We start from the raw sequence: 12,285 nt of genomic DNA, 5'->3' as shown, positions 1-12,285 counted from the left end.
GGCTAATTTTTTTTTTTGAGATGGAGTCTCGCTCTCGTTGCCCAGGCTGGAGTGCAATGGTACAATCTCAGCTCACTGCAACCTCTACCTCCCAGGTTCAAGCAACTTCTCCTGCCTCGGCCTCCCTAGTAGCTGGGATTACAGGCACCCGCCACCACGCCCGGCTAATTTTTGTATTTTTATTAGAGACGAGGTTTCACCATGTTGGCCAGGCTGGTCTCAAACTCCTGACCTCAGGTGATCCGTCCACCTTGGCCTCCCAAAGTGCTGGGATTACAGGCATGAGCCACCACGCCCAGCCCTAATTTTTGTATTTTTAGTAGAGACAGGGCTTGACCATGTTGGCCAGGCTGTTCTCAAGCTCCTGACCTCAAGTAATCTGCCACCTCGACCTCCCAAAGTGCTGGGATTACAGGAGTGAGCCACCATGCTGAGCCTCAAACCAGTTTCTCAAATGGGCACCACCAGCATCCCCTTTCAAAGACAAGGAAGTGGAGGGCAACGTGCCAAGGACACAGAGCCAGGACACACACGGCCCCAGCAGCCTGGCTTCACAGGCCACATCTGAGACATCACTGAGGTTATCCCTGAGCCTCCCAGTTCGGTGTTCCACAAATCCTTCCTGAGCTCTGCAGGCCGCAGCAGACCCCAGCACACCCTCCCAGGCGGGGCACCCTCACCTTCTTGCGGGACTGCTTCCTCCAGGCCTTCTCCTGCTCCTCATCCCACCAGCCTTGGCTCAGCAGGTAGTGCCGCAGCCGGGAGATGGGGTGGTCCTGCTTATCCCAGTAATTGACCTCGTCCACCGAGCGGTACGCTGAACTGTCGTCACTGGTGCTGTGGTGCCCGATCCTGCACAGGGGCAAGGGGCCCCAGGTCAGTGTGGGGCTCCCTGGAGTGGGGGTCAGGAGGGAGGATGGGGGATGGACTAGGGAAGGAGGAGTGGAAATGGAATAAAGGCAAGGGGGAGATGCAACATCATGTGATAAGGCCATGTTTTGGAGACAGTGATCGATATGAGGAAGATGCTACGGTGGCTGTCAGCGCTGTGGGGGTGCTGACGGGGGAGCTGCAGGCACCTGTAGGTCATGGCCTCGATGAGGAAGGGCTGGTTCTCTGCCACAGCCCGCCGTCGGGCCTCCTTTGTGGCGTTGTACACAGCAAACACATCATTACCATCCACACGGATTGACATGATGCCATACCCGGGGCCTCGTGCTGCTGTGGGGACACAGAGAAGGCAGGTCAGGCCAGGGCTGAGATAAGGAACATGCACGAGGCCAAGGGGACGAGCAGGGAGAGGACAGAGAGCAAGGTTGAGTGCTCAGGACCTCAACTCCTGTGGCTGACCAAGTGCCAGACGCCACAGGACACAGGACGAGAACCAGGAAGGACGGCAGGGGTGGCAGGAAGGTGGTGGGATTGGGGAGGGAAGGAGATGATCCCAGCGGGGTGGGGAGCAGCCGGCAGAGCCCATACCAATACCATCGCCGCGATATTGCTCGGAGGTGGGCGTGGAGATGGCGTAGCCATTGTTCCGGCAGAAGAAGATGATGGGGCACTCAAGTGTGGCAGCGAAGTTGAAGCCGGCATGGGCGTCCCCCTCACTGGCCGCCCCCTCGCCGAAGTAACAGATGACGACCCTGTTGGCGTTGGCCCGCTTGGCTGCGTAGGCCGCCCCCACCGCTGCAGGGGATGAGAGGGTGGTGAGCAGCGCCGGAGACTCACACGCACTCACACGCACTCACACTCACATGACCCAGGGCTCAAGCGTGGCTCAGGCCAGCAGTCACCAGGCTTCAAGGGGAAAGGAAACAGCTCAGCTTCTGATGCCCCCCAGCATCTGCCCACCCAGGTCTCCTCTTGCTCAGCTGACAGCAACTCCACCCTTGCAACTGCTCAGGCTGAAGACTCCAGTATCATCTCCAAGCCAAACTTCCCGCCATTCCCCACGTCTACTCCACCTTCAGAACCTCACTCACCCCTCTTACCTCCTCCTCCGCACCACCCTGGTCAAGCCCAAGTTACTGAGCAGCCTCCTTACTAGCCCTTCACACACTGCCCAATCCCTTACCCACAGGGCAGCCCGCGGAATCCATGAAGAGGTGAGCCAGGCCAAGGAGGAGCAGACTCCTCCCCACCCACGGCTCCTGTCCTACTTTGAGTAAAAGTCAACATCCCTGCAAAAGGCAAAGGCCTTGAGGCCCCACCCAACCTGCACCATCTGCACCACCCCCACCACCTCCTGGACTTTACCTCCAACCACCCCACACCTGCTCACCCCACACCCGCTCACTCCACAACTGCTCACTCCACACCTGCCCCTCTGGGCTCCTCCCGGCTCCTCAAACACGCCAGGCTCACACCTGCCTCAAGACACCACACAGCTCCCTCCCTCACGTCCTCTGGTCCATACTTCAGTGTCACTCTAGTGACGGCCCCCAGCCACCCCTACAGTGCACCACACCCTGCTGGCTTGGCTGCTCCCTACAGGACCCCCACCCTCATATACTCCAGAAGTTCCCTCTCCATCTTTGTTACTGTCCGTCTCCTCCACCACAATGGCAGCACCAGGAGGGCTGAGGTTTGCGTTGCTTTTGTTCCCTGCACTTGGAGTGGCACCGGCACACGGCAGGAACTTCGTGTATTTGAAGTGACTTAGCAGGGACCCAGAGGAAAGGTTAGGGCCATGCCCCAGCCTTGTGGAAACCCTATTACCTTTAGCTCAAATGCCCCCTAAATGCCCCCTCCTCTGAGAAAGCTTCCCTGCCCACCTCCCACCTAAGAGGCTCAAACTGCTTCTTGTTCCCCAACAAAAGAACACTATGAGCTAAGGGGTGTGGAGCCTCCTGCTGTGCTGGGCACAGTGCTGAGGCCTGGAGACACAAACTCATGCATCTCGGCTGCCCTAGGCCAAAGAAGCCAGGGCCCAGACCAACCCTAGATCAGGCTACAGGCCCCAGAGGGCAGGAAGGGGCTCCGATTCCTTGTTCTGCACACTATGAGGGTGCAGGCCTGGCACCCAGTGGGTTTGCTTCCCAAACAAGCCTCTTATAAGGGAAGGGGCTTCAGGGCACCTACAGTAAGCTTTGGGAAAGCTTACTTGACTCTGAGGACTGAGGCAGACAAAGGTCAGGGCCAAGAACCCAGGCTCTGGAGGTACACAGTCCATGACTTGAGTCCCTGCTCCTCTCCCTCTGTGCCATATGACCGTTAGCGAGTGACTTCCCTCTTTGACTTCAATTTCCTTTTTTTTGAGACAAGATCTCACTTTGGCTAGAGTGCAATGGCACGATCTCAGCTCATTGCAACCTCTGCCTCCCAGGTTCAAGCGATCCTCCTGCTTCGGCCTCCTGAGTAGCTAGGATTACAGGTGTGCACCACCATGCCAAGCTAATTTTTGTATGTTTAGTAGGGACAGGGCTTTGCCACGTTGGCCAGGCTCCTGCACTTTTTTTTCCCCACTCGCTTGCTCTCTCTCTCACACACACAAAACACGGGCATCCTGCTCTTGAAAAAGAACAAAAGCAAATAATAACCTCTGTCCCCATGGCCACAATGAGGGTCCTATTAGACGATGAATGTGAAGCATTGGCACAGTGGAAACTGGTGCACACGTTGGCTATGTTTGTGAGCAGACAAATGCAGTAGGCATGTGGTTGGGAAATCCAGAGTGTGGTCACACAGGCTTCAGGCCCCTGAATGGGGTGGGGACAGCAACAGAGCCCTCTTCTGAAGGGTCCCAGACAAGAGGTGCATTCAAAGTCTGGAACACAGGCCAGGTGTAGTGGCTCACATCTGTAATCCCAGCACTTTGAGAGGCCAAGGCGGGCAGATCACTTGAACTCAGGTTCAAGATCAGCCTGGCCAACATGGTGAAACCTTATCTCTACAAAAAATACAAAAAATTAGCCAAGCACAATGGCATATGCCCATAATACCAGCTACTCAGGAGGCTAAGGCAGGAGAATCACTTGAGCCTGGGAGGTGGAGGTTACAGTGAGCAGACATCGCACCATTGCACTCCAACCTGGCTGACGAGAGTGAAACCCCGTCTCAGACAAAAAAAAAAAAGTGGGCTGGGCACAATGGCTTACGCCTGTAATCCCAGCACTTTGAGAGGCTGACACGGGTGGATCACCTGAGGCCAGGAGTTTGAGATCAGCCTGGCCAACACGGTGAAACCCTGTCTCTATTAAAAATACAAAAATTAGCTGGGCGTGGTGGTGCATACCTGTAGTCTCAGCTAATTGGGAGGCTGAGGCAGGAGAATTGCTTGAAGCTGGGAGAAGGAGGCTGCAGTGAGCTGCGATCGCACCACTGCACTCTAGCCTGGGCAACAGTGCGAGACTCTGTCTCAAAAAAGAAAAAAATAAGAACAAGTCTGGAGCACAGACCAGGGCTCTAGTGCTGTCACCAACCCAGAATTCCACCCAGAAGGGAGGCAGAAGAGCTGAGGCCTGGGCAGGGGTGTGACATTGGTCTGCATATGTGCAAGGTACAGGGCATGCATCCTCACCCTGAGGGATCTGCGTGGCCAGTGGAGAGGAGATAGTGACGAAGTGGCGTTCCTTGCAGCCATAGTGGACGGGCATCTGGCGCCCCTTGCCCAAGTCACTGATGTTGCCATAGCACTGGGCCATGAATAGTTCCAGGGGGTAGTCCCGATACATCAGCACACCTAGGAGAGGAGGAGGCAATGGTTAGCCGAGTGGGCAGTACAGGGGGACAGTTCAGCCCTGTGGGTGACCTGCAGCATGCTGGTAGGCAGACAGGAAAGCTCAGCTTGTTTTAAGAGGGAGACTGATGTTCAGACTGACTGACTCTGCCCAGCAAGGCCAATCTGATTTTTCAAAAGAAAGCAGAAATCTAGCCTTTTTCTTTCTTTCTCTTAGTGAGATATTGTCTGGTCTTTAAGTGCTTTCAACTAATTCAATTACCTTTAAGAAATATTCTAACCATAAATCATTACTATGGCCACGCATGGTGGCTCATGCCTGTAATCCCAGCACTTTGGGAGGCTGATATTGGAGGATCGCTTGAGCCCAGGAGTTGGGAGACCAGCCTGGGCAACATAGTGAGGCCTCGCTTCTACAAAAAAAAAAAAAAAATCAAAACATTAGCCAGGCATGGTGATGTGTGCCTGTGGTTCCAGCTACTTGGGAGGCTGAGGCAGAGGATAGCTTCAGCCCAGAAGTTCAAGGCTGCAGGCAACTGAGATCGTGCCACTGCACTCCAATCTGGGCTACAAAGCAAGACCCTGTCTTGAAAAAAAAATAATAATCATTATGAACCAAATAACAGCATAGACCACTAATTTATAACTTCTGGACTACAGAAGAAGTACTCTAACCCACGTATGGCAGTAAAACCTTTTCTTCAAACAAAACCTCTGGTGAACACCCACCTCCCCATCAAAGGGAACCGCTCCAGGTGAAGGGGGCCCTTACTCCTGAGTTAGAAGACAGAAGGGGGTTTGTGATTGCCCTCGGACAAGCTCTTTGCCCCGCCTGAATAGTGGGACAATCTTCACACCAACACTTTAGGGGTAGTGCTGTGGATCAATGCTGCAAGCACTCAGACCAGGAACATTATTCAAAGGGAGCTCTCTAATACAGTGCTTTCCAAACCCTTTCTTTACCGCAGAACCCGGTCTTTAGATACAAATTTAATGGGGATCACATTACACACAGCAGTCACTTTTTTTTTTTTTGAGACAGAGTCTGCCTTGGCCACCCAGGCTGGAGTACAGTGGCGCAATCTGAGCTCACTGCAACCTCCACCTTCCAGGTTCAAGCAATTCTTGTGCCTCAGCCTCCCAAATAGCTGGGATTCCAGGTGTGCGCCACTACATCTGCCTAATTTTTTTTTTTTTTTTTTTGAGACGGAGTTTTGCTCTTGTTGCCCGGAATGCAATGGCGCAGTCTTGGCTCACTGCAACCTCTGCCTCCCGGGCTCAAGCGATTCTCCTGCCTCAGCCTCCTGAGTAGCTGGGATTACAGGCAAGCGCCACCACATCCAGCTAATTTTTGTATTTTCAGTAGAGACGGGGTTTCTCCATGTTGGTCAGGCTGGTCTCAAACTCCCGACCTCAGGTGATCCACCCACCTCAGCCTCCCAAAGTGCTGCAATTACAGGTGTGAGCCACTGCGCCCGGCCCACTTGTTGATATTTTAGAGTTGAGGGTGGTTAGCATTACTTCAACATTCAACTTTAATACAGGTTTACTGGTATTTCCTGACACATGCTTTTGAATGGACATAATACAAATCCACATAAGATGTGGCTGTGCTGCATATGTAACATAGAAACAGGAATTGCTCTGGTTAAGGAGGGAAAGAAAGGCCTTGTAGAGGGTCAAAGAAGGTCCAAAGCACTGATATAGGACCTTGGAATCAGGCTTTCTCAGAATGTGGTACTGGGTCCACCCATGTAAGAAGGACTGGGCAGGGGCAGGGGAACGTGCTAAAAGTACAAACTTGTCAGGCTCAGTGGCTCGTGCCCGTAATCCCAGCACTTTGGAAGGGTGAGGCAGGTGGACTGCTTGAGCTCAGGAGTTTGAGACCAGCCTGGGCAACACAGCGAAACCCCGTCTCTACCAAAAATTTAAAAAAAAATTAGCTAGGTGTGGTGGCGTGCACCTGTGGTCCCAGCTATTCAGGGGGCTGAGGTGGGAGGATCACTTGATCCTAAGAGGCAGAGGTTGCAGTGAGCCGAGATCTTGCCACTGCACTTCAACCTGGGTGACAGAGTGAGACTCCGTCTTGAAGAAAAAGAAAATACAGACTCACAGGCTGATTTGCACTAGGAAACTCCAGGTCCAGTGGGAACTGCTGCTCTTGCTTGACACCTGCCACCTCTTTTCTTGTTGGTCTCAGAGACAGGGTCTCACTCTGTCACCCAAACTGGAGTTCGGTGGTGGAATCATAGCTCACTTAGTCTTGAACTCCCGGGCTCAAGCAATCCTCCCACTCAGCCTCTTGAGTAGCTGGGACTACAGGTGTGCACCACCACGCCTGGCTAATTTTTTAATTTTTTAGAGATGGGGGTCTCACCATGTTGCCCAGGCTGGTATCAAACTCCTGGGCTCAAGCAATCCTCCCGCCTCGGCCTCCCAAAGTGCTGGGATTATAGGCGTGAGCCACCGCACCTGGCACCTGCTTCCTCTTAACACTCCTTTTCACCGGGCGCCACTCCCTGCGGGTGCCACCACTGATACTCCACATATAGCCCTGGGAAGACAGCCAAGGGTGGGAAACAGCGAGAGCTGTCTCTGGGTCAAACTGCCATAAAAAGACTTGGCTCCACTCCTTAGGAGAATGTGGCCTGGGCCCACGACCTCACCTCTGTTGACTCAGGTTCTTACCTGGCTTTTAGAGTTGATGGTAATGCCTGCCTCTCCTGCCTCACATGGATGGGGGAGGTGCCTCAATGAGGCAACACCACTGGGGCCTGCCCTAACCTCACCCAGTGTGCCCTCGCTCTGCAGTGCAGTGAGGGGAAATGACAGTCTCCAAGGCTAAAGAGCACTTATAACAGCACCTTGGCTGACCGGGCGTGGTGGCTCACGCCTGTAATCCCCAGCACTTTGGGAGGCCAAGGCAAACGAATCACTTGAGGTCAGGAGTTTGAAACCAGCCTGACCAATGTGGTGAAACCCCATCTCTACTAAAAATACAAAAATTAGCCAGGCATGGTGGTGCATGCCTTTAATTCCAGCTACTCAGGAGGCTGAGGCAGGAGAATCACCTGAACCTGGGAGGCAGAGGTTGCAGTGAGCCAAGACTGCGCCACCGCACTCCAGCCTGGGCGACAGAGCGAGACTCCATCTCAAAAAAATAAGGGAGAAGAAAAAAAGAACAGCACTCTGGTGTCAAGAGCCCAGGGAAGCGCTACCTATCATGATGAAGACCACTCTTCTCACTTCACAGACGACAGTGTCACCAAGGCGAGTGGCCTGCCAAGTGAAGCCTAGAGTGGGGCTGACTCCACTCCTTACCCTGCACCATGCTGCCTCTGCATGAGTCCCATTTGCAGCTGCCCAGACACTTCTGCTGACCCTCAGTGCTGGACAGTCCTTCCTGCAGAGGCGGCCAGCTCTCCCATGTGGAGAGCTCAGCGGCTCACGTGATTCCCATGAGGCTTGCTCGGTCCTGCCTGGTGCCCTCACAAGAGACCCCTTCAGCAAAAACAGGTGCAGTGCTCAGCACAGCTGGCGGGGGCCGGGCTTGCTGCCTGGTGTCTGGAAATCTTTTTCCGCACGGATGACACTCGACCTCAGACAAACACCACAGGGCATTTGCCCTCCTAGAGCATGTGGGGCCAAGGGCCTGGTCCGGCTGTGAGCAGTAGACAGTCCAGGAGCAGGCTGCAAGCCATGCTGGTCCATGGGGGCTCTGGACAGCCACGTGGTCTGGCCTGGCTGAAGGGCTGTCCCAGGGCGAGTCACCAATCATGACACCAACCCCTGGCCCTGAGCGCTTACTCTGTGATGAGGGCACTATATGCCAACTGCCCCAAGACTCCCCTCAACAGCTGTCTTGGGAAGGGCGACCATCCCCCTTACAAATGAGGAAACAGAGGCACAGGGCAGTTAAGCAACTTGCCCCAGGCTGTGCAGCGTCTAAGACAAAGGGTTAAGATGTGCCTTCCTGGCCCTATCAGTGCTCGCTGACACTCAGAGGGTAGTCCGCATGTAGGGCCCCACATCAACAAGCTCCCTGGAATACCCCACTCACTGCTCCCTGGGCTCACTCCTTCGCTCCCAGGCACTCATTCCTGCTCAATGATTTTCTTCATTCCTGGTCTTTGACCCTTCCTTCCTTTCACTCATCTAGGCCTGCCGGGCCCCTCTGATCTTGCACTGCACTCAGGTCTGTCAAGGTTCTTCCACGTGCTCCTGCTCCCTGAAGGATACAGCACCTGAGGAGGGGCCAGGGGATCACTACACCAGGCAGACAGGGTCTCCAGCACAGGCCACACCCACAGCGAACGCTGACCTCACTGCGTCCTCCCAGCGACCCTTGGATGTAGGTACCGTCATAACCCCTCTTCTGGAGATTAGAAAACTGAGGCTCAGAGAAGGGAAGTGACTTGCCCAAAACCTGACAACTGGTAACAAAGGGTTGAGCACAGACCCTGAGCCACTACGCTTCCTGGCCTTCAGAGTGGGAAGACCGCCCCCTCCAGAGTCCTGACCCTGGCTTGTCTCTTTCTTGCTTGGAAAGCTCTTCTTCCAGCTCCTTAGACCTTCCTGGTACTGTGCTGCTCCTGGAAGAACACTCAGAAAAACTAAATTGTACACTTCAACGGGGACCACAGGGCCAAACCACGGACAGACGTACCTGCCTCCCGGTACTGGCCAAACACCAGGTCTGTGTTGTCCAGGGCGGCGGCACTCCCCACGTGCGTGCCCTCCTCACCATAGTTGGTCATGTAGAAGGAGATCCGGCCCTGGGGGTGGAGAGCGGACCGGGGCCCCACACTTGGTTATGCTGGGCAATGACAGAGAGCCATCCAAACCCTGCCCAGCTTCTGACGCCTCCATGAATTCGCAGTCTTCCTGAAGGCTAGTCCTGGGCCAGGCCATGCTGGGGTTCCTGCCTTTACGGAGACGCTGCCAGACTGCTTAGAACTGCCAGAGGGATCGAGTCACTATGACAGGAGCCCAAAGGAAGCACCTGTTCCACTACGGAAGGGCATCGGCGAGGACCAATGAGCAAAGATGGGGTGGGTGGAGGGTTCCAGGCAGAGGGAATGATAGACCGTGAGGCCAGAAGGGCTGGGACATACAGTGGTAGGGGTGGGGAAAGATGAGGAGGGAGAGGAAGGTGGCACCCAGATAACAAAGGGAACGATACATTGATTTTACTCTGAGAATAGTGGTAACCTGCTGACAGTCTTCTCAAGGGAGCAATGTGGTCAGACCTGTGTTTTAGAATTGCTCTCAGGCTGCAGTGAGGGAAACGGATGGAGTCATCAAGGCTGATTGCAGCAAGCCAGGAGAGAGGGGGCAGAGGCCCAGCTTGGTAGCGGAGGGAGGCAGGAGAGGAGCAGGTCGATGTGTCTGAGGAAGCTGAGTTGGCTGTGCTAGGGGGCAGCAGACCCTGTCAGCTGGCCACACCAGTGCCCAGTTCCCTTTTCCCAAATCCCCTAACCTGAGCCTCAAAAAGACACGCGCTCAGGTCCCTGGCCTCCCTTGCAGCCAGAGGTGGCCGTGGGACACAGTTTTAGCCAGAGATTTCGGTGGAAGTCTGCTTTTGCTTTCTAGATAGAAGAGACCATTGCTGCTGGTGCCAGCCCTACCCACTCCCTACTTCTTCCTGCCTTGCAGACAGCCATGAAGCCTGGACATGCAGCAGCCATGCTGTGAACACGAGGCCACAGGCAGAGCACGAAGGTCAACTCACCAACAACAGTGAAGCAGAGAGAGGATGGGGCTGGGTCTCAGAGTGTGCTGCTGAGCAGCTGAGCACTTCCTAAAGAAATATCTACAGACAGGCTAGGCGCGGTGGCTCACACCTGTAATCCCAGTACTTTGGGAGGCCAAGGCAGGCGGATCACTTGAGGTCAGGAGTTCAAGACTAGCCTGGCCAATATGGTGAAACCCCATCTCTACTAAAAATACAAAAATTAGCTGAGCGTGGTGGTGGGCGCCTGTAATCCCAGCTACTTGGGGGGCTAAGGCAGGAGAATCTCTTGAACCTGGGAGGTGGAGGTTGCAGTGAGCCGAGATTGCGCCACTGCACTCCAGCCTGGGCGACAGAGGTAGACTCCGTCTCTAAATAAATAAATAAAAATAACATAAAAGAAAAGAAGTATCTATAGCTGGGTGCAGTGGCTCACACCTATAATCCTACCATTTTGGGAGGCCGAGGCAGGCGGATCACCTGAGGTTGGGAGTTCGAGACCAGCCTGACCAACATGGAGAAACCCCATCTCTACTAAAAATACAAAATTAGCCAGGTGTGGTGGCACTTGCCTGTAATCCCAGCTACTCGGGAGGCTGAGACAGGAGAATCGCTTGAACCAGGGAGGCGGTAAGCCGAGATCGTGCCATTGCACTCCAGCCTGGGCAACAAGAGCAAAACTCCATCTCAAAAGTAAAAAAAAAAAAAGAAATATCTACAGACAGAGGGAATGAGAGAGGAGAAAGGGATAGCAAGGGGGAGGGAGGAGACAAGGATGAGATGAGGTTTCTGGTGTGGGCGAGCGGGTGGATGGTGCTGCTCTTCACTGAGAAATGGACTGGGTGAGGCAAAGGAGCACGCCTGGGAGGAAGATGTCGAGGTCAAGTTCAGACAGGATTAGTTTGCTGTGGGACATCCAGGGCGAGAAGCCAAGCAGGGCTCTGACAAGCAGTCTGGAGGGGGCTCTGGGCAGCCCTGGCATACGGATAGACATGAGATCACACAGGGCCATGTGTAAAGCGTAACAAAGGCAGCCTGGCCAGCACCCTGAGGGACACCCCGGGGCCAGTGCTCCTCGCGGCTCGGCAGTGCCCTCCTCCATGTGTTCCCAGGCCTGGCTTTCCCGTTGCTGTGGGGGAAACTGATGAATGTGTGCTTTCTTCTAAGTGGGGAGCCAATTAAAAGTTAATGCACATTCCAGTGCCAAGTGAGTGGGCGGTGCTGAGTACTGAGGGCCTGGCAGGACTGTCCAGGTTAGCGTGGGGAGGAGCCTGCAACCAGCCCCCTAAGGATCAGGACTCGGGGCTACTGGCAGAGGCTTCTGGTTGCCTTCCCAGTATCCTATTCCCCTCGTCTGTTAACAGAGGTCTCAATCTCCCGCAGGCAGCAACTGCCTGGACTAAAGGATTATTAATACATTTCTCAGTCTCCCCTGCAGCTAGGAGTGGCCCATGAAATGTATGCAGATGTCACTCGGTGGGACTACCCAGAAAGCTCTATAAAGGTGGGGGTGGTGTGGGATAGCTGGGATGTGCCATGTCTGGCCTTCCACCTTCCCTCTACTTCCTGCCTGGAATGAGATGTGATGGAGAGAGCTTCAGCAACCATTTTGGCTCATGAGGGGAACTCAGAGAAGGTAGAAGCCAATGCTATGAGTGGCGGATCTAAGCAACGAAAGAAAACTGGGTGTCCAACGACATCATGGAGCCACCAGAACTGCCCCAGACCACCTGTTTCCAGATTCTTTTATTTTTTTTGAGACAAAGTCTCCCTCTGTCGCCCAGGCTGGAATACAGTGGCGTGATCTTGGCTCACTGCAACCTCTGCCTCCCAGGCTTAAGTGATTCTCCCGCCTCAGCCTCCTGAGTAGCTGGGA

At 54.4% G+C, this 12,285-nt stretch overlaps 1 protein-coding gene across 3 annotated transcripts in view; it reads right to left on the bottom strand.

Moving 5' to 3' along the window:
* BCKDHA (branched chain keto acid dehydrogenase E1 subunit alpha) overlaps positions 1–12,285 on the bottom strand; it is a 29,422-nt gene that overhangs the window by 1,152 nt on the left and 15,985 nt on the right. Inside the window, exons 4-8 of one of the 3 annotated variants that reach the window (XM_024236502.3) lie at positions 9,345–9,453; positions 4,520–4,681; positions 1,480–1,686; positions 1,080–1,221; positions 681–852 (exon numbers count right to left, since the gene is read on the bottom strand). In XM_024236502.3, the coding sequence (XP_024092270.1) occupies positions 681–852; positions 1,080–1,221; positions 1,480–1,686; positions 4,520–4,681; positions 9,345–9,453 (792 nt within the window). The remainder of the gene's footprint in view (positions 1–680; positions 853–1,079; positions 1,222–1,479; positions 1,687–4,519; positions 4,682–9,344; positions 9,454–12,285) is intronic. The other 2 variants (XM_054540469.2, XM_024236503.3) reach the window with 2 other exon arrangements.

This window comes from Pongo abelii, chromosome 20, assembly GCF_028885655.2.
Source record: "Pongo abelii isolate AG06213 chromosome 20, NHGRI_mPonAbe1-v2.0_pri, whole genome shotgun sequence".
NCBI classification, from domain to species: domain Eukaryota; kingdom Metazoa; phylum Chordata; class Mammalia; order Primates; family Hominidae; genus Pongo; species Pongo abelii.
The sequence above is the reverse complement of the archived record's forward strand: the minus strand, read 5'-3'. Positions and strand labels throughout refer to the sequence as shown.